The following is a 22,255-nucleotide window of genomic DNA, read 5'->3' as shown; positions in this document are numbered from 1 at the left end:
TCTGTACATCTAGCTAAATTTGAAGTAGTAAACCCTTGTCAGCCGTCACCCTGTGGACCGAATTCTCAATGTAAGGAAGTCAAACAACAAGCGGTTTGCTCTTGTCTTCCAACATTCATTGGCAGCCCACCAGATTGTCGCCCTGAATGTACCACTTCCAGCGAATGTTCTCTCGATAAGGCGTGCGTCAATCAAAAATGCATCGATCCATGTCCTGGAGTGTGTGGTCTCAATGCTGAATGCCACGTACGCAATCACAGTCCGCTTTGCACTTGTCGTAATAGTTACACGGGAGATGCCTTTACAAGATGTTACCCAATACCGCGTAAGAGGCAAAATGTCTATGCTAGAGGAAAATATTTTATCCACCGGTTTCTTCTTCTAGAGCCCCCCACTGTGCCGGTTATTAACGAGGTGTATCGTGATCCCTGTGTCCCATCACCGTGCGGTAGTAACGCTGTCTGTCGCAGCATTAACGATCAGGCGTCATGTTCTTGCCTGCCCAACTATTTAGGCACGCCGCCCAATTGTCGCCCTGAATGTTCCATCAACGCCGAATGTCTGGCACATTTAGCGTGCATAAATGAAAAATGTCGAGACCCCTGTCCAGGCTCCTGTGGTTTCGCAGCGATTTGTAATGTCATTAATCACACGCCAATATGTACTTGCCCACCAGATCATACCGGCGACCCTTTCACCAGTTGTGCGCCCAAGCGACCCGAACCGAAATGTATGTTACGTCGTTTCTTATGACAAAAAAAATATAATATTTTTTTTTTTAGTGCCTTTAAACGATCCCTGTAATCCGTCCCCCTGTGGTAGCAATTCGGCTTGTAATAATGGCGAATGTTCTTGCCTACCCGAATATCAAGGGAACGCTTACCTTGGTTGCCGTCCCGAGTGTGTACTCAATACGGACTGCACACGTAATAATGCTTGCATTAAAAATAAATGTGTCGACCCCTGTCCAGGCATCTGTGGTCTGGGTGCCATCTGCGATGTTTTTAATCACATACCAACGTGCCATTGTCCCGATGGAATGACGGGTAATGCATTCGTTCAATGCGCGGTTCTACAAAGTAGGTTTCAAAATGTGAAAAGTATTTTAGATCCACATCCAACTACACACGATTTATTTTAGCTCCACCAACGGTTATAAACCCGTGCCAACCTTCTCCCTGCGGTCCCAATTCGCAGTGCTCTGAGATTAACCAGCAAGCTGTGTGCGCTTGCCTACTCGACTATCTCGGCGTACCACCTAACTGCCGACCTGAATGCGCTATAAACTCGGACTGCCCACTGAACATGGCTTGTGTGAACCATAAATGCCGAGACCCCTGCCCAGGAAGCTGTGGTGTAAGAGCTCTTTGCTTAGTCATGAATCATGCGCCATTCTGTAGTTGCCCCAGCGGTTATACTGGTAATGCCCATACTCTATGCCAACTTTTACCGCCACCGAGTGCCCAAAACGAACCAACACACCCCTGCATACCATCACCATGCGGTGCGAACTCCCAATGTACGGATAGAAATGGCTCACCATCATGTATTTGCCTGCCGGACTATATTGGTGCACCACCCAACTGCCGGCCAGAGTGCTTATCTTCTTCGGAGTGCCCCAACAACCAAGCGTGTATCAATATGAAATGTCGAGATCCTTGTCCCGGGATTTGTGGTGCATCAGCTACGTGCCACGTGGTTAGTCATACGCCATCATGTGCCTGCATCGCCGGCTTTATAGGTGACCCTTTCACCCAATGTTATCCCGAACCAATAATTGAATTCGAACAGATTAATCCGTGCGTACCAAGTCCATGTGGCAGTAATGCTATCTGTACCACACAAAATAACGCCGGTGCATGCAAGTGTATACCAGAATATTTCGGTAATCCATATGAGGGTTGCCGACCCGAATGTGTCACGAACTCTGACTGTCCTTCAAATAAGGCATGTCGCAATCAAAAATGCCAAGACCCTTGTCCTGGTGTATGCGGCCAAAATGCACAATGCGACGCGATCAATCATTTGCCTACCTGTACTTGTATGTCGGGCTTCACTGGAGATCCGTACAACTACTGCAACACACTGAAAGAACGTAAGCATCACAATTTGTATTCCTAACTTGCTTTTAGAACTAGGAAAACATAATTTTCACAGGATAGCTTTATGTCATTGCACTTTTACTATGATAATTTTTTTTATTTTCATGATATGAATAGCTATTAGAGAATATGTAAATCCATGCATACCATCGCCTTGCGGACCAAATTCGCAATGTCGGGAGGTAAATGAACAAGCGGTTTGCTCTTGTTTACCCGACTTTATCGGCAGTCCTCCGTCCTGTCGCCCCGAATGCACAACGAACTCTGAATGTCCCATCGATAAGGCCTGCATCAACAAAAAATGTCAGAATCCCTGCCCTGGCATTTGCGGCTCAAACGCCGAGTGTCGCGTAAGGTCACATAGTCCCTATTGTAGTTGTCGCCCAGGTTATACCGGTGACGCATTTGTACGTTGTTACCTAATACCACCACCACCACCACCAGCCCGCGAGCCATACCGAGATCCATGTGTTCCCTCCCCATGTGGCCAATATGCCGTTTGTCGTGTAACAAATGATCAACCGACATGTGTCTGCCTACCATGGTATAGCGGCGCACCTCCAAATTGTCGTCCGGAATGTGTTATAAACTCTGACTGTTCCAGTAATCGTGCCTGTATTAATGAGAAGTGTCGCGATCCATGCCCAGGCTCTTGTGGAGTGAACGCCGTTTGCAATGTCCTGAATCATATCCCAGCTTGTACGTGTCCGGCAGGCTACGCTGGTAATCCATTCATAAACTGTCATGCCCAGCCAGCCCCACCACCACCACGTAATATAAACTCAATATATCTTTCTCTTCACATTCAAATTTCATCTTCTCGAAAATAGCCACACCAGCTGATGATCCCTGCATACCATCACCATGTGGTACTAACGCTCAATGCAGTGATGGTATTTGCACTTGTATAGCAGAATATCAAGGTGATCCGTACACTGGTTGCCGTCCCGAATGTATTTTGAATACCGAATGCCCACGTGATAAAGCGTGTATTAATCAGAAATGTGAGGACCCTTGTCCTGGTACTTGTGCCTCGAACGCTATATGTGAAGTACACAACCACATTCCCATGTGCCACTGTCCAGCGGGAATGCAAGGCAATGCATTTGTGCAATGTCAGCAAGTACCAGAGCGCCCAGCAGAACCTTTACATCCATGTCAACCGACACCTTGTGGCCCCAACTCACAATGCCAAGATAGGAATGGCATAGCCATATGCTCTTGTTTACAAGATATGATTGGTACACCCCCTGCCTGCCGCCCTGAATGTATTGGTAACTCAGAATGTCCAATGAATCGCGCATGTATCAACCAGAAATGCAAAGACCCTTGTCCGGGCGCTTGTGGCCACAACGCGCTCTGCAACATCGTCAACCATAACCCTATTTGTTCTTGTCCATCAGGATATACTGGCAGTCCATTCGTCGCTTGCCAGCCTATTATCAGTATGTATTTCGACATCCACGATTTTCTTACACAAAAACTAAGCCCTACTCAATTCGCCTCTCCACAGCTCCACCGTCTCATGAAGAACCTCGCGATCCATGTCGTCCATCACCTTGTGGTCCAAATGCCCAATGTAGCAACATTAATGGCGCTCCTTCTTGTACTTGCTTGTCTGAGTTCATAGGTGCACCTCCAAATTGTCGTCCAGAGTGCATTTCTAGCTCGGAATGCGCGTTCGATAAGGCCTGCATTAATCAGAAGTGTCGCGATCCTTGTCCAGGGCTATGCGGCTCAAATGCCCAGTGTCACACTTTGAACCATGTACCAAACTGTATTTGTGAACAAGGATATGTGGGAGATCCATTTACCGTTTGTCGTCTCTCACTACCATCACCTCCGCCTGCACCCGATTATGTAGATCCTTGCATACCTAGCCCCTGTGGGGACAACGCAGAATGCCGTCGTCATAATAAAGTTGGATCCTGTGTCTGTCTACCAGAGTACTTCGGTAACCCTTACCAGGGTTGTCGACCAGAGTGTGTGTTAAATAGTGATTGCTCGTCAAACAAAGCATGCATACAACGCAAATGTCGGGATCCATGTCCAGGCACCTGTGGCCAAAATGCGGAGTGTCAGGTTGGGAACCATCTGCCAGTTTGCCACTGTTGGAATGGTTATACAGGCAATCCGTATAGCTTCTGCTCGCCTGTCAAGCAATGTAAGCAGAAATATCAACTTTCATTAACGCAGCCACGTACAACTTTGACTTGTCCTTTTATTCTTAGTGGAACCAATTTACGTTAACCCATGTCTACCATCACCCTGCGGCCCGAATGCGCAATGTCACGAAGTCAATCAACAGGCTGTTTGCTCTTGTTTACCCGAATTCATTGGGTCACCACCTGCTTGTCGTCCAGAATGCACAATTAATGCTGAGTGCTCGCTTACACAAGCTTGTATAAATCGAAAGTGCGCCGATCCTTGTCCAGGCAGTTGTGGTCAGGATGCAGAATGTCGCGTTTACAATCATAATCCGATTTGCACATGCATACCAAACTATACTGGAGATGCTTTTACGCGTTGTTATCCAATACCTTGTAAGATAAAAAGTAAAATATTCAAATAGCATCAGTTTCTGAAAATTATATTTTCCTGTAATATCAGCTGCTCCATCGCCACCTGTCGCAGACGTAACACCAGCGATACCACTGCTATCAATTAATCCATGCAATCCATCACCTTGTGGCCAATATGCCCAATGTCACAACCGCAACGGTAGCCCAGTGTGCTCATGTCTACCAAGCTATATAGGTAGTCCTCCAAACTGTCACCCTGAGTGCGTTGTAAGTTCTGATTGCTCGTCGAATCGTGCCTGCATCAATGAAAAGTGTCGTGACCCATGCCCCGGATCCTGCGGCTTCAATGCTCTTTGTAATGTGCTCAACCATGTGCCTAACTGCATCTGTCCAGCCGGTTATGTGGGTGATCCATTTAGCAGTTGCCAACCAGAACCACCAAAACCTATACAACGTGAGCCAATCAAACAAGATCCTTGTATTCCATCACCTTGCGGTGTAAATGCTATCTGCAGTGGAGAGGCAGTATGCACATGTCTACCAGACTACTATGGAGATCCATACAGTGGGTGTCGCCCAGAGTGCGTACTTAATAGCGATTGTGCACGTGACCGCGCTTGCATTAATCAAAAGTGTAAAGACCCTTGTCCTCAAACTTGCGGTTCGCAAGCGGTCTGCAATGTTATAAATCATATTCCGATGTGTTCATGTCCCAACGGATTGACAGGCAATGCATTTGTTCGCTGTGACAGTATTACAAGTAACAAAACATCCGACGCTTGGTATGGTAATTTAGAAACTCACATTGTCTCAATTTCAGTCATCGAACCACCAGCTCCAGTCAACCCCTGTCAACCTTCTCCTTGCGGTCCAAACTCACAGTGCCGTGCAGCAAATCAACAAGCTATATGCTCTTGTCTACCTGACTACATTGGCGCACCACCAACTTGCCGTCCCGAATGTGTCTCAAACTCGGAATGTACTCTAGACAAGTTTTGCTTAAATCAACGCTGTCAAGATCCTTGCGCCGGTACCTGCGGTATACGTGCGGTCTGTCATGTACAAAATCACAGTCCAATCTGCGCTTGTCCACCACGCTTCACTGGCGATCCATTCATTTCTTGCCAGCCTATAAGTACCGGCGTCTCTACATTCTCACTAATGTACTTCACACTAAACCCTTTAACCCATTTTGCAGCTACACCATCCCCGCCACCAGTACGTGACGAAAAGCCGACCAATCCCTGTCAACCATCTCCTTGTGGACCTAATTCGGAATGTATCGCCACACTGAATGGCGCACAATGCACTTGTTTGCCCGATTTTATTGGCGCTGCACCACATTGCCGTCCTGAATGCGTGACAAGCGCTGAGTGCGCCTCGGACAAGGCGTGTATCAATCGTAAGTGCGCGGATCCTTGTCCGGGTTCGTGTGGTGCTGCTGCCGAATGTCGAGTGTTAACACACAGTGCAATGTGTTACTGCCCAAGCGGATATACTGGCGATCCTTTCAACGCTTGCATTGTACAACGAGAACCACCAACGGAAGTTGCTTTACCCTGCAGTCCCAGCCCTTGCGGTGCAAATGCGATTTGCCAACCACGGAATGGCATTAGCGTATGCCAATGTCTACCCAACTATTTCGGTAATCCTTATGAAGCTTGTCGTCCGGAATGTGTTAGGAATTCGGATTGTGCTGCAAACAAAGCGTGTCAGAATCAAAAGTGTCGTGATCCATGTATGGGCACTTGTGGTTCAGAAGCTATTTGTCAGGTCATCAATCATATACCAAACTGCGCTTGCCTACCCGGTTACCATGGTGATCCATATACACGTTGCACAATTGTGCAAGCGGAACGTAAGAAATTTTTCATACGCGTATTTTCTCTTAACTACAAACCTTCAAAGCCGAAAAAACGCTGAACTGCCAAACTAAAAAATTTAAACCCAACCCTAATGACTGCAAAAACTGGCTAATATACAAAATACCTTCATAATTAGACTTGGTTGCCTTTTAGGCCCTAATAACATAGTTAAACATTAGGCCTATATATAGGTAACTCAGTAACTAAAATCTCTAAACCCCACAATGTAAACTTACCCGACTAGCAACCAGAAACAAATAAGAAACTGCTTCAGATGACTGAAGTGAAAAATTGATTTCTGGCTTCATTACTAATAAAAAACTATTGCGCTAATTAATTATTATGAACACGTACTTATTTAAATTTAAGTATTAGATTAAGTAAACCATTAATATTGAAATTTACCTTGCGCTCATGTTATTATAACAAATCTCGCTTTTATTACAATAGAGTTTGCTTAAGTGGTGGTTCAAGTATCTAATTGCTTGCTCTCATATCCTTTATCGAAACTAATTTTTTATAACCCAAAACAGCCGAACCACCTGTCACCGTAACTCCTTGCCAGCCATCGCCATGTGGACCTAATGCGCAATGTCGCGATTCAAATGGCCAAGCCGTTTGTTCCTGCCTACCTGAGTTCGTGGGCAGCCCACCTGCCTGTCGTCCGCAATGTGTCGTTAGCTCCGAGTGTCCACTAGATAAAGCATGTATAAATCAGAAATGTAAAGACCCTTGCCCCGGTGCGTGTGGCATAAATGCAGAATGTCACGTACATAACCATAGTCCCTTGTGTGCTTGTAAAACTGGATTTACCGGTGAAGCTTTCACTAGCTGCCAGCCCATACCATGTAAGCAGCAATGCAGGAACTGCATGCAATGATCCTATCTATGCATCTATTACCCTTCACTTACTATTTTTTTCCGTCGAATACCCCTTAGCGCCTCGTCCTCCAGTGCAGCCACCAGCTGATGTCAATCCATGCCTTCCCTCCCCCTGCGGACCGTACTCACAGTGCCGCGAAGTAAATGGGGCCGCAACTTGCAGCTGCTTGACGAACTATATCGGAGCCCCTCCCAATTGCCGACCGGAGTGTACCATCAATGCGGAATGTGCCAGCAATATGGCTTGTATGAATGAGCGTTGTCGCGATCCATGCCCCGGCTCTTGCGGCTTTTCAGCGCTTTGTAATGTTATCAATCACACCCCAAGTTGTTCCTGCCCGACTGGCTACACCGGCGACCCATTTACCAGCTGTCGCCCACTACCACCACCACCGCCTTCACCTAGTAAATGCCCCTCATTGTTGTTGTTAGACGCCATTCACACTGTTAATATACATCCCTTTACAGAACCAGCTGAGCCTGTCGATCCATGCATTCCCTCACCATGTGGCGCAAATACAGTCTGCAACAATGGTCAATGTTCTTGCATACCAGAATATCACGGCGATCCCTTTATCGGTTGCCGTCCAGAATGTGTTCTCAATGCAGATTGTGCACGTGATCGCGCATGCGTGCGCAATAAGTGCGTGGACCCCTGTCCAGGCACATGTGGCGAGCGTGCGCTCTGTAATGTCATTAATCATATACCCATGTGTCGGTGTCCTGAACGAATGACTGGTAATGCATTTGTCGCATGCGAACCTGTACGTGAAGTTGAACCCAAAAACCCATGTCAACCATCACCATGTGGCCCCAATTCGCAGTGCATCGAACGCGGCGTTAATGGAATTTGCTCTTGTATCATCGGCTATTTCGGCAGCCCACCAAACTGTCGTCTCGAATGTTACACCAGTTCGGACTGTGCACAAATACATGCGTGTATCAACAATAAATGCGTCGATCCTTGCCCTGGTCAATGTGGTCTGAACGCCGAATGTCAGGCAGTGCAGCACCGTGCACACTGCGAATGTACACGCGGCTACAACGGTAATCCATATTCCCTTTGCACGAGAACAGGTAACTTACTATTCGCGAAAAGAAGGCGCGTAGGTTATTTACTTAATATTTTAATACTTAATTTTAGAAATAAGGGAAGAGGCACCCACCATACAAAAAGACCCATGTATACCATCACCTTGTGGTCCTAATGCTCAATGTACCGACAAACAGGGGCAGGCTCAGTGTGTTTGTCTGGCTTCCTATATTGGTGTTCCCCCCAATTGCCATCCAGAATGCTCAAGTAATGATGATTGTCCAAACAACTTGGCATGCATTAATCTTAAATGCCGTGACCCTTGTCCCGGTTCATGCGGAATAAATGCCAACTGTATTGTGACATTACACATACCCAATTGTTACTGCTCAGCTGGAATGACCGGCGATCCTTTCCATGCGTGTTACGAGGCACCCAAAAGTAAGGCGCTAGCAAGTCGATATTAGCCTTAGCTATAGCTTAATATCCCCCTTTTATACTATTTGTATTTCATTTGTTTTCTTTCAGTTCTTCCACCACCACCAAAACAGGAACCCCGTGATCCTTGTCGTCCATCGCCCTGTGGCTCGAATAGTGAATGTCGTGGACGCGGTGACAGCTACACCTGCACATGCATTAACGATTACATTGGTAACCCCTACGAGGGTTGTCGTCCTGAATGTATTGGCAACTCGGAGTGCCCCTCGAATCGCGCTTGCATACGCAACAAATGTGCCGATCCTTGTCCAGGCACCTGCGGCGTGGGAGCGCTCTGCACCATTCACCACCACATACCGATTTGCTCATGCCCGTCTGGCTATACTGGCAATGCTTTCGTCCAGTGTTCACTTATCTTAGTAGAGCCTCAGGAACGTCGCGATCCTTGCTATCCAACACCGTGCGGCACCAACACCATCTGCAGAGTACAGCGCGATCAAGCTGTTTGCGAATGCTTGCCTGGGTTCTTTGGCAATCCAAATGGTCAAGGTTGTCGTCCGGAATGTACGCTCAGCTCAGACTGTGCCAAAAACAAGGCTTGTGTTAGTGCAAAGTGCATCGATCCATGTCCCGGTGTTTGCGGTTATGGTGCGCAATGCCAGACAGTTAACCACAATCCAATCTGCAGTTGTCCCAGCCCAATGATTGGCAATCCGTTCGTCGAATGTCATGAGCCATTGAAACCCGTGGATCCATGCAATCCCTCACCATGCCGTAGCAATGGTATTTGTCAAATTATTAATGGCGTCGCCACTTGCACATACCCAGAGTGCGTGACTAATGAGGACTGTTCACGCAATCGAGCTTGTATTAATCAAAAATGTCGCAATCCATGTATCAATGCTTGCGGTCTTAACGCGATTTGTAATGCTATCAATCATAAGGCGGTATGCACATGCCCCAGTGGTTACTATGGCTCACCATTTAATCAGTGTCTACCACAAATGGAAGAAATACCGGCACCTCGCCCAGAATGTACCACGGACTCGGAGTGCTCTAACGACAAGGCATGTGTGAATCAGGCCTGTAAGAATCCATGCGAACTCTCGAATATCTGTGGCACAAATGCACGCTGCCATATCCAACTTCACCGACCACTCTGTGTTTGTAATGAAGGTGAGTACGCGAAGCTCAGAGCAATGAGTGAAGAATTGGTTAAGAGCAATCATAGTGTTTTAATTCTAAGGAGAAGTAATGCAATTTAGTACCGTAAAGTTTTATAGTTAGAAAGATGATCTATTTGCTCAAGTCCAGTAAATATTTGAATTTTAGACCGATAACAGGTTTAGTAGCCTCGAGAAGTGCTCAGCTAGATCTTCTGAACTTAGATATTGGCCCTCATTTTGAGCCAGCTCCCACAGCTCTCCGATTAAGAATTATCACTTTTTTTTTTTTTGCCAATCGTATTTGATAGTTGACAGTTTAAGACATAAGTTTTGTTTGGAAAAAATGTCAAAGGGTTTCCGAACTTAAAGCGGATAATTCAAGCAAATCACTATGGTAAGCTGGGAGAGTTAACTTTCAGAATTTCATATGTGCTAGTCGTGTAGAGCTTGAAAATGTATATCAAGAGCAATCTACACTTCATTTGAATTAAGGCAGTGGAGTCAACGAGTTTTGGTCAACTGCTCCACTTGGGATAACCGAGTTGTATCGGTAAAATATCAGTAATTACTAAATATTTTATTGGGACCCCTGCCTAAGCAACTGGCAATATATACTTAGACAATGGCAATATTTGAGAGCAAAAATAAATAAATCCAGTTGAAGCAACCATATATATGCAAGTAGTAGTACATTATGGGCCACCAAAGGATCACAATAAGTGTTCAGTTATATTAATAGCGGCGTAGTCAAGAGATTTTGTACATGACTACGTTAAGATTACCGAAAGGGTCACGCTGGTAGGATAAAATGTTTCTTGGCAACCACTTCGGAGATCTGGGCTTAGAAGACGAAGAGCTTGCATTTCGTTATATATCTGAATGTGCACGCTTTGTCGAATCAGCCATATTTGCCTTATGGTCCTTATCTCATGGAAATCACCCTAGTTGTTCTTATTCCCTTTACTAAAGCTACTCTGTTTAACCGAGTTTAAGAAGCATAGTTGGTGCAGTACACAGTGGAGTGGTTTATAAATCCAAAACTTACGTGAACTCCTCAACTTCGACTTGCAAGGCAAGAGGAAGGCTTATCCCCGAGCTGCAATTGGAAAAGTGTCACAGTGCCTGCGGCCGAAAAGATGCTTTTATGTTGAAAATAATCAAGCTCTTTCATCTCAAACCTAAATGAAACGCACATATCGTGTAGCAATCTCTCTATGGAAGCCCAAGCATAAGCAATTGTTGCAGATGTGATACATTATTTTCTAATTTTGCCTTATAAGAGATTCATAGGTTTTATTAATACATTTTCTGAAAACTGGCTGGAGTTATGAAAACAACTAAATGATACCAAAGTCATTCATTTTTTATCCTGTAAAATAATTGAAAAAGCAACTAAGCGACAGTTTTTGTTGGTATTTTAAGTATTTTAAGTATTCTAAAAACCTAGAATTTCTTCAAAAATGTGATGTTCTTCCGCCCTCAGGTTACACCGGTAACGCTTTCAGCTACTGTCATACCATTGGCTGCCGTTCAGATGAGGAATGTCCCGCGACTGAAGCATGCATCAATAAGCAATGCACCGATCCTTGTCCATATACACAATGCGGCACGAATGCCATTTGTCGTGCAGATTACAACCATAAGGCGCGCTGCCATTGCCCAGAGGGTTATCGCGGCAATCCTTTGTTGCGCTGCGAGCGGCCGGAATGTTCACGCGATGACGAATGCGCCTTCAATTTGGCTTGCAAAAACGAACGTTGTGAGGATCCATGCAATTGTGGAGTTGGTGCTCAATGCCGTGTCGACAATCATCACGCGTTATGTCGCTGCCCACCAGGTTATAGTGGCAATCCGCTGGTTAGCTGTGTGCTCGAAGAACCTAAGGTGGCACCACAATGTACTATGGATGGGGACTGTACCAGCAAATTGGCCTGCTTCAACGGCGAATGCAAGAACCCATGCGCTGTAACGCAGCCATGTGGCGTGAATGCTATTTGTTCGGTGGTGGACACATTGCCGTTGCGTACAATGATATGCCAGTGTGAACCCGGCTATGTGGGTGATGCAGATGTGGGCTGTCGTAAAGGTAAGTTAGCCAAGTGATTGAAAAACTGCAGCAAATTTTTAAGAGCATATTTTATTGAGTCTCTGTCTCATTTCAGCATAATTTTATTAATGAGTTAAAAATGTTTTTTTACATATTGTAAATATATATATATATATAAGTTGACAAATTGCAAAAACGCATTTTAGTCAACTGATTAACTTTTGTTATCAACACTTCTGTACAGCTACACACAATTATGGAAGCACAAAACAGATATTACTATATGTCAACCTATTTCCTTTTAACACAATTATCTCTTAATTACATGAGTACTGATTCAAATTTTTGACTCTAGAACCCGCACGAGATCACGGCTGCCAATCCAACAGCGAATGCCAGGACACTGAAGCCTGTCGAAATGGTATGTGTGTGAATCCTTGCATTGATGGTTCGCCTTGCGCCCATACCGCCGAGTGCTTGGCTCAACGACATCGCGCCGTCTGTAGTTGTCCGCAGGGTACACAGGGTGATCCGTTCATCAACTGTTACCAACCACGTAAGTCCAATCATAAATTACTGTTCTCAACATGACAACTAATCATCCTGTATTCTCTTACAGCTCAAATTACTGCCGGCTGCACACACGATTCAGAATGCTCGCCTACAACGGCTTGCATCAATCAACGTTGTCAAGATCCTTGCGCAGAGGCAAATCCATGCGCTGGCAATGCTGATTGCCGTGTGCGCAATTCGCGTCCAATATGCTCGTGTCCTGTTGGCTGGGGTGGCGATCCTCAAGTTCAATGTTACAAACGTAAGTCCTGCTGAGTTTCATTCATTATGACTGTGCTTATAAATCCAAATATGCTTTCCAATACAGCGGAATGTAAGATAAACCCCGACTGTCCGTACGACAAGGCCTGCATCAATGAGAATTGCGTCAACCCGTGTAACTACGGTGAAGTACGTTGTGGAACTGAAGCTCAATGCGTGCCACAAAATCATCAAGCCGTCTGCGTATGCCCACCGGGCACACAAGGTAATCCATTTATCTCTTGCATCACAGGTCACTGCCAATACAACGAAGATTGCGCTGATCACGAAGCTTGCGATCGCCTGAATCGTATTTGCCGTCCGGTTTGCGATGAGGATACCTGCGCTCTGAATGCCATTTGCACGGGTAGACGTCATCAGCCGCAATGTGAATGCCGCCCAGGTTATAGTGGGAACGCGTTCGTGCAGTGCGATGTTCCACGCGAGCCCCCCACTAAGGTACAGCCGGAGTGCACGCAAGATGCGGACTGTCCATCACAATTGGCATGTATAAATCACCATTGTGCAAATCCATGTACCACTCCACATGTTTGCACGCCCCAACAGACCTGCCATGTTCTGGATACTTTACCTTTACGGACAATGATCTGCAAGTGCCCAAGCGATACGATTACCGACAACTCGGGCAATTGTATCCCGATCAAGCATGAAGTAGTCAGCGGCTGCCAGAGCAACGATGAATGTGCCAACACTGAAATCTGTCAACGAGGTGTTTGTACTGACGCTTGCCGCTTGGAGCGCTGCGGTGTTAATGCACAATGTCGCTCTCGCGATCATTACGCGGAATGTACGTGCGCGCGTGGTTATGAGGGCAATCCCCGCTTAGAATGCCAATTGATTGTACACGAACAGCCGAAAACACCAGCAGCAGAATGCACGAAGAATGATGATTGTCCAAATGATAAGACTTGTAAGAATGAACGCTGCATTAATCCTTGTGTTGAGGACCCTTGCGGGCAAGGTGCCTACTGTCATGTGCAAAACAGAGGAGCTGTATGCCGTTGCCCGCCTGGCTTTACCGGCGATGCCCACACCGGTTGTGTGCCGCGTAAGTATAATATTCTAGCTTTATTTACATTTATTCTACCAACTGGAAGCTCTAATGGGTATTCTCCTTGCGTATTCCACAGCACCAGACGTATCTACAATTGGCTGCAAATCTAATTCCGACTGTTCGCTCAGCGAATCATGTGTCAACGAGCGTTGCGTCAATCCTTGTAATTGCGGTCTGAATGCTGAGTGCATTGTACGCAATCATCACCCAGTATGCTACTGTCAACCTGGCTATTCTGGCAATGCACAATTTGGTTGTGTACAAATTGGTTGCCAATCGGACGATGAATGCTCTTCGGATCAACAATGTGTAAATCGTGAATGTGTTAATCCTTGCTTAATCAGTGATCCATGCGCGCTCAATGCTGAATGCTTTGGCCGCAATCATCGCGCCTCTTGCCGCTGCCCCGCTGGCTTAGAAGGTGATCCATTCCAACGTTGCATGCGCGTCGAATGCCACTCCGACTATGACTGCGCCACCAATCAAGCATGTGTACGCAATCAATGCGTGAATCCATGCCAGGATAGTCCATGCGCACAAAATGCAATCTGCCAAGCACTGCAACATAGGGCTGTCTGTCGCTGTCCCGAGTCAATGCCGCTAGGAAACCCGTACTCTTATTGTGAACGTCGTCCTGTGGAACCTGTCTGCCGCGATGACGGCGATTGTCCGAGCCGATTGGCCTGTATCGACAACAAGTGTCAGAATCCATGTGCCATACTCTCACCCTGCGCCAGCTCTGCACGGTGCAGCGTACTGGATAGCGTTCCTGTACGAACTATGGTGTGCGAATGTCCCGAATCGTATGTGCCCGATGCGCGCGGTGAGTGCAAACCAATTATACTCCAAAGCCCACCAGGATGCAGCACGGACGCAGATTGTTTGGACCAAGAGGCGTGTATCAATCGACAATGTCGGAACCCCTGCAACTGTGGTACTAATGCCATATGCCACGTACAGAATCATCGCGCAACCTGTTCTTGCCAGGACGGTTATGAAGGCAATCCTTACTCATTCTGCCGTACGATTGGCTGTCGCATCGACAGTGAATGCGACTCTGGTAAGGCGTGCATCAACGGCAACTGCATCAACCCTTGCTTAGTCAACGATCCTTGTGGCATAAACGCCGAATGCTATGTACAATCCAATCAAGCAATGTGCCGCTGCAAGAGCGGCTATCGTGGCAATGCTTATGAGCGCTGTCGTGTTATTGTATGTCTTACGAGCAACGACTGTCCCACAGATAAAATGTGCCAGAATGAGCAATGCGTAAATCCCTGCATCTATCATAATATATGCTCACCACGCGCCGAGTGTCGCGCGCAAAATCACTTGGCGGTATGTCGTTGTCCTGCTGGCTTCTTAGGTAACCCATATGTCGACTGCCGTCCCGAACCACAACCGGTGTGCAAGGTAGATACAGACTGCCCTGCAACATTGGCTTGCATAAACGATGAATGCGTCGATCCATGCCTTACACTGGAACCATGTAACAAGCCTGCACAATGCCAAGTAACGCCAACCACACCGGTGCGTACCATGATCTGCGTTTGTCCCGATGGCTACATAAGCAGCGGTAGTGGCACTTGTAAACCAACAAAAACTATTGTGGATGTGGGCGGCTGTATAGCTGACTCTGACTGTGCCGTTGATAAATCCTGTGTCAATGGCATCTGTAGAGATCCTTGCAATTGTGGCTTGAATGCCGAATGCCGCATAAAGGACCATAAACCCGTCTGCACTTGTCGCCAAGGATATGAAGGCAACCCAGAATTTGAATGTTCTAAGACTGGTTGTGCCATCAACTCAGACTGTCCAGCAACGCATGCTTGTCGCAATCAGCTTTGCGTCCCCGCCTGCCAAGGAGAACAATGCGGCACAAATGCGGAGTGTCTACCAGTTGATCATCGCGCCGTATGTGAATGCTTGCCAGGCTTCCGCGGAAACGCGCGCATCTCTTGTACACCACTGGGATGTCGTGCTGACAATGAATGTCCGTCTGATAAGGCATGTTTAAATGGAAAATGTGAGAACCCATGCGAAACAAAGGTGGTCTGTGCATATGACGAAATTTGTAAAGTCTATAATCATCGACCGGACTGCGCTTGCCCACCGGGTAGTATTTCTCGCCGCAACGGCTGTGAGCCATTACGCGAAATATCAATTTGCAGCTACGATGGTGACTGCCCAAGTCAAACTGCCTGCATACGTGGTGAATGCGTCAATCCATGCAACGCAACACATCCGTGTGGTGTAAACGCTGACTGTCGTGTCTTGGATACAGTGCCAGTACGTACAATGATATGTGAATGCTTTGAAGGCTACACTGGTAACGCGGCCGTGCAATGCGATAAGCGGTCGTTGTGCGTTATCGAGAAAGGATTCGTACGTGATATAGATGGTCAGTGTGTGTGCCCACCAGGTACAGCTTTAGATGTCTACGAATATTGTGCACCCTGTCTACCCCAACAAGGTTTCAAGATTGATGAGAATGGACACTGTGTCTGCGCTCTAGAACGCGGCATGGTAATCGATGAGCGCGGACGCTGCATTTGCCCCACTGACCATGGCTACCGACTAACTCCTGCTGGCGAATGCATAGCCGAAGACCAACCTGGCTGCGAAACCAACGATGACTGCGCCGACAATCGTTACTGTAATACACATCCTAAGACCTGTGAGGATCCTTGTCTGCAAAAGGTGTGTGGCGTGAACGCCTTCTGTAACGCTATCAATCATCGTGCGCAATGTCAATGCATCACTGGTTACACCGGCAATCCTGAGCTTATCTGTAATCACACTAACTTCCGCACGGACTTCCCACGACCCGATATGTTGGTCAGCTGTCTGGCTGATGGCGTACAAGTAGAAATACACATCACCGAACCCGGCTTCAATGGTGTGCTCTACGTTAAAGGGCACAGTAAGGATGAAGAATGTCGCCGTGTGGTAAATCTAGCTGGCGAAAGCGTACCACGCACGGAAATATTCCGTGTACATTTCGGTAGTTGTGGCATGCAAGCTGTGAAAGACATTGCTAGTTTCGTGTTGGTCATACAGAAACATCCAAAATTGGTCACTTACAAAGCACAAGCTTATAACATTAAATGCGTCTACCAGACTGGTGAAAAGAACGTAACGTTGGGCTTCAATGTGTCTATGCTGACTACAGCAGGCACTATCGCCAACACCGGACCGCCGCCAATCTGTCAAATGCGCATTATTACACATGAAGGTGAAGAGATTAATTCCGCGGAAATCGGTGACAATCTCAAATTACAAGTGGACGTAGAGCCAGCAAGTAAGTATTTAAGAGAGTGTATCTTTGAATTAAAATTAATGTTTTTCTAAATTTTTTTAGCAATTTATGGCGGTTTTGCACGCTCTTGTATTGCAAAAACGATGGAGGATAATGTAGAGAATGAATATATTGTAACCGATGAGAACGGTTGCGCTACAGATGCTTCAATCTTTGGCGAATGGGAGTACAACCCAGACACCAACAGCCTTATGGCCAACTTCAATGCTTTCAAATTCCCTTCGAGCGACAATATACGCTTCCAATGTAACATACGCGTCTGCTTTGGTAAATGTCAACCGGTTAATTGTCGCGGCTATAATGCTTTCGGGCGTAGAAGACGTCGCGCTATATCGGACAATTCCACGGATACAACAGCAGTGGCGACAAACACCGGCATGGAAGGACAATTACGTGAAGAGATAACAATTTCATCGAATGCCATACTGACATTTGAAAAACGCAGCGGCCCTGGCATCAGTGATGCGAATAGTAAGTGGAGAGCGCATGGAGAAGAAATGGATAAGTAGTAAATTAAAACAATTTTGCTTTATTTCTTACAGTCAAACCATCTGCTCAGCGTGTCGAGGACATTTGCGTCTCTATGGTGGGTCTGATAATAGCACTCGTTATCACAGCTTTGCTGGCATTGGTAGCAGTCGCTGTAGCCGTTTCCTGTTGGCTTATGGCTTATCGTCGGCGGCCCAAAACGCTGGCCCCGCTACCTCATCCACCAGAGTTCCCCAATCCGCTATTTGCGAATCCCGAAGCTGTGCCAGAGCCAACACCAGACTATCTATCATAAGCAGTGATGAACAACTAAATTTATTAGAACTAGTTTAGTTAAGAAATTATTGACGAAAAGAGAAATATAATTAATTTAGTAAAAATAAATTTAAATTGAAGGATGAACATAAATATTTGAAAAGCCTGTGCAAAAAGTTAAAGCAAACAGTAAATTTGATATTTGCTGATATTTAAAAAAGAGGTTTGCAAAAGTGCAAAGAAAAACAAAAGCGGAAAAAATAGCCAAATAAATAACTTAAACAGGACGTGTCAAAATTTACGAAGATGCGAACGAGTTTCGTATGAAAAAACCCCAAAAATGTGTATTATATAAAATATAAGCGAATATTTCTCAACTGACCATAACATTCCTAAAATGCGTAGGCGTCAAGAACTACGCTCTCGTATTATAGCAAACATGAGAATTTCAAGTAGCTTTTTGAATTTTTCTTCAAAACAGTATATGCGAAAAATGCGAAAAAAACATTTAAATGATTTAATCAAATTTGTACAGTTTTTATATTATTTTAGTTATGCAAATATTTTTTTACTAGTAGGACTCAATTTAAAAACTGAAGTAGTTAGAAAGAAAACAAAAACTATATTAAATAACTATGAACAACTGCCAAAGCTGTAACACTGCGTATGTTTATAGACAAACATATAGAAAAAGGAGCAAAAAGGCATTTACGCATAGTTGAAGAGAAAGGAAAAAGAGCAGCATTTAGATCAGATGCCGGGATATAAAGAAAAAAGCAAAATAGAGATAAAAAATGCTACGAAAAATCGTATATCCTAAAGTAAAACAGAATTGAAGAAGCTACGAAAGAATTCTCGTCTAACAATAAAACTTCTTCATTAGTCGAAACACACATACATACACACACACGTATACACGTATACACACATAAACAATTACGCTGCCACTGACGTATTAAAACTTGTTTTCCCTTATACAAAGAAAAGAAAAACAGGGCATGCGTGAAGAACTGTGTAGGTGGTGGGGCACTTCAACTTTAAATCTATCTATAAATGCACTTGTATTAAGAAAAAAACCCGCACCCATTCTAAGTAGATAGTTATATATGTACGTATGTAAAGATTTCCTATAATTTATATAAATGAAGAAACCAAGAAACTGCCTTGAGAGACGAAGAATTCAAAGAGCATTCATTGAACCCAATGAAAACGAACGATTCAAGAGATGTAATCCAGAGCAAAGACAAAGGCAGTGCAGATATGTGAAATTAATTTTAAAGGCACATAGGCAGTCAAATGGAATAAAAAGGAGGAGTAAAAATTAATGGCCTTATACATTTCCGAAAAGCACAGATACGAATTTTTTATGTATAGGCTCCATGCACTATAGTAAAAATCATCAAAGCAAATCAAGCATTAGAGATGTTTATTTATTTTTTGTAAACAAATAAATAAAACAACCTTAAAATTGTAGAAAACACACTAGAAACAACAACCTGGGGAAAATAAACATTACACGTTAATAAACGTAAAGAAAAGTAGAGTAGCCACAAAAAACCACTAGACTACCAAGAGTTTACTCCGACTGATATTTGTCTACACTCATCCAGCACTGTCTGCCTCTTGATTATACGCGTGTTTTTTTTTTTTGTTTTTTTTTTTGTAAATTATTAAAAATACAAAAGTGCAGAAGCACAAAACATTATAGCTGCCCAACTAATACTTGTTCTACTTTGTATTAAAAAATATTTTATTTTTGTTATTTTCTTCCTATCCAAAAAGCGACTAATGGAGGATTTGCTTAAATAATTTTAATATTATTATATGTATTTACTATTATTTAATTATCGCGTATTATTAACTTCTTTATTAAACAATTAACAATTTTAAGCAAAAGCGTGTTAGTCAAGTGCGTTATGTTATACTTATTTTTTATTTCAAACAATTTTTTGTTCCTTGTTTTTTCAATGTTTTTTGTTTTGTTTTAATAATTTTAAACATTTTGTATGCTTGTTGTGATTGCGAAATATGTAAGCAGTGAGAAGCAAATTTGAAGTAAATATAAAACACCGATATATGCGTGTGAACACTTTACTAAAATAATTTTTTAATTAAAAACGTGCACACGTCTTTCCAGCCAATTCTGGCAATTCGCCGCAAATGTTAGCAACTAAGCAGCGAAATTTTAGTTGTACGCTTTTCCGGCGAAGCTGCAAAAGATAAACCTTAAATAAATATTAAAAGTAAAACTAAAAAAAAGTTTAATAAAAAGAACGAAACATACAAACAATCGAAATGTATAGTCACTACTTTAAGTTAAATTTTTACTTTCAACTAAATAAAATAATTACATAAAAACAACAAAAACACACACACCAACTACATCGAAAGGCACAACACAAGCAAAACAACATTTAATGCTTTAGAAAGATAATAAATAAATTTATCTTACAAAACTGTAAATAGAATTTAGAATTTTCACATTGTATAGGAATTCTCATTTTTTATAATTTCTTTCGTTCATAATGCCATTGCCAGGCAAAATCAGTTAAAAAGAGAGTTGCAGTAATTAGTGAAAGAAACACGTAAATATTATTTTATTTAATAAAACTGTTTCATAATTTTGTTTTCGAAAATTTTGACCGCCATATTTAAAAATTTACTTTTACAATAAAATCTTTTATTTTTCTTACGTCTCAAAAACCATAGAAATGAAAAAGGCAATATTTTGCCTAAACACAAAAAAACATTTTGCATTGGCAGCAAATATTTAATTTAAATATAGCAAGAAAAAAACAGACAGACCGATTGTCAATAATAATGTTTGTATGTAAATTGTTAAAAACAATAGTTAAATTTTAATTATTAAAACGAATTGCATTAAAGAATGTTTGAAAGTAAAAAAACTTACTAATATTATATTGCTTAATGTAAACTAATAATAAAAATAAATATGAATACAATAAAAATAACAAAAGAACTTTTTAATGCAGATTGCCAATCGACGAAGCCCGAAGCAACCAACAGATAACTCATCAAACTTTTAATCATTACTCATTACTTTAGTAATACGAGCATAGTGAATACCCGAACCTAAATCATATGCGTGTAGTTTCATCTCGTACCTCCAGCTGCGTTTATTCGAATTCGTGCCTACACGACGGAGTTGTATCGGTGTTGTATCTGAAAATGAGGGCATTTGGCGGCTTTTGTTTTGCTAGTTGATGTGCTGGCCCAATGCAGGCTGACTTTGTTTGCTGTACATTAGGCCGGGTCGATTTAAAAATCGCTCATTGCTTTGTGAAAATCATATTCTACGGATCAAAATAAGAAACTTTGCCGAAGGAACGATACCTCTAAAACGAATTCTGATGTCACCCAATTTGGGTCGAACGAAAAATCCCACTTTGACCCATTTAGAGTGCTCCAATCGAGTCCAAATGTATGACCGACCCCCACTAACTTTGGATGGCCGATCCACCCATGCCCCTGGCACTCCCCTGAGGGGTTCCTCTTACAATCATTTCAAAATATCACCATTTTTGGCCTTTACATGAGAAAATAAAGTAAAAAGTTCGATCCAAATTGGGGGACATCAGCATTCGTTTTAGAGGTATGGTTCCTTCGGCAAAGTTTCTTATTTTGATCCCTAGAATATGATTTTCACAGAGCAATGGGCGATTTTCTTGCCTCCCCACAAAAGACACTAAAAGTTCGACCCAAATTGGGGGACATCAAAATTCGTTTTAGAGGTATGGTTCCTTCGGCAAAGTTTCTTATTTTGATCTCTAGAATATGATTTTCACAGAGCAATGGGCGATTTTTTGCCTCCCCACAAATCGACCCGGCCTAATGTCCAGGCATCTGTGGTCAAAATGCGGAGTGTCAGGTTGGGAACCATCTGCCAGTTTGCCACTGTTGGAATGGTTATACAGGCAATCCATATAGTTTCTGCTCGCCTGTCAAGCAATGTAAGCAGAAATATCAACTTTCATTAACGCAGCCACGTACAACTTTGACTTGTCCTTTTATTCTTAGTGGAACCAATTTACGTTAACCCATGTCTACCATCACCCTGCGGCCCGAATGCGCAATGTCACGAAGTCAATCAACAGGCTGTTTGCTCTTGTTTACCCGAATTCATTGGGTCACCACCTGCTTGTCGTCCAGAATGCACAATTAATGCTGAGTGCTCGCTTACACAAGCTTGTATAAATCGAAAGTGCGCCGATCCTTGTGATCAGACGAC

At 43.9% G+C, this 22,255-nt stretch overlaps 1 protein-coding gene across 1 annotated transcript in view; it reads left to right on the top strand.

The window, feature by feature from the left end:
• LOC129248648 (uncharacterized) overlaps positions 1–18,238 on the top strand; it is a 233,351-nt gene extending 215,113 nt beyond the window's left edge. The window contains exons 71-92 of the mRNA XM_054888276.1: positions 14–730; positions 783–1,079; positions 1,142–2,095; positions 2,220–2,873; positions 2,933–3,547; positions 3,616–4,266; positions 4,334–4,645; positions 4,713–5,384; positions 5,445–5,759; positions 5,823–6,482; positions 7,023–7,337; positions 7,429–7,776; positions 7,840–8,448; positions 8,516–8,845; positions 8,933–10,018; positions 11,492–12,094; positions 12,411–12,611; positions 12,675–12,869; positions 12,936–13,937; positions 14,020–17,244; positions 17,305–17,733; positions 17,805–18,238. Of these exons, the coding sequence (XP_054744251.1) occupies positions 14–730; positions 783–1,079; positions 1,142–2,095; positions 2,220–2,873; positions 2,933–3,547; positions 3,616–4,266; positions 4,334–4,645; positions 4,713–5,384; positions 5,445–5,759; positions 5,823–6,482; positions 7,023–7,337; positions 7,429–7,776; positions 7,840–8,448; positions 8,516–8,845; positions 8,933–10,018; positions 11,492–12,094; positions 12,411–12,611; positions 12,675–12,869; positions 12,936–13,937; positions 14,020–17,244; positions 17,305–17,733; positions 17,805–18,046 (14,432 nt within the window). The 3' untranslated portion in view covers positions 18,047–18,238. The remainder of the gene's footprint in view (positions 1–13; positions 731–782; positions 1,080–1,141; positions 2,096–2,219; positions 2,874–2,932; positions 3,548–3,615; positions 4,267–4,333; positions 4,646–4,712; positions 5,385–5,444; positions 5,760–5,822; positions 6,483–7,022; positions 7,338–7,428; positions 7,777–7,839; positions 8,449–8,515; positions 8,846–8,932; positions 10,019–11,491; positions 12,095–12,410; positions 12,612–12,674; positions 12,870–12,935; positions 13,938–14,019; positions 17,245–17,304; positions 17,734–17,804) is intronic.
• The last annotated feature ends 4,017 nt before the right edge of the window (positions 18,239–22,255 follow it).

This window comes from Anastrepha obliqua, chromosome 5 (assembly GCF_027943255.1).
Source record: "Anastrepha obliqua isolate idAnaObli1 chromosome 5, idAnaObli1_1.0, whole genome shotgun sequence".
NCBI classification, from domain to species: domain Eukaryota; kingdom Metazoa; phylum Arthropoda; class Insecta; order Diptera; family Tephritidae; genus Anastrepha; species Anastrepha obliqua.
Note: the sequence above shows the minus strand (reverse complement) of the source record. Positions and strands in the feature narration are given on the sequence as shown.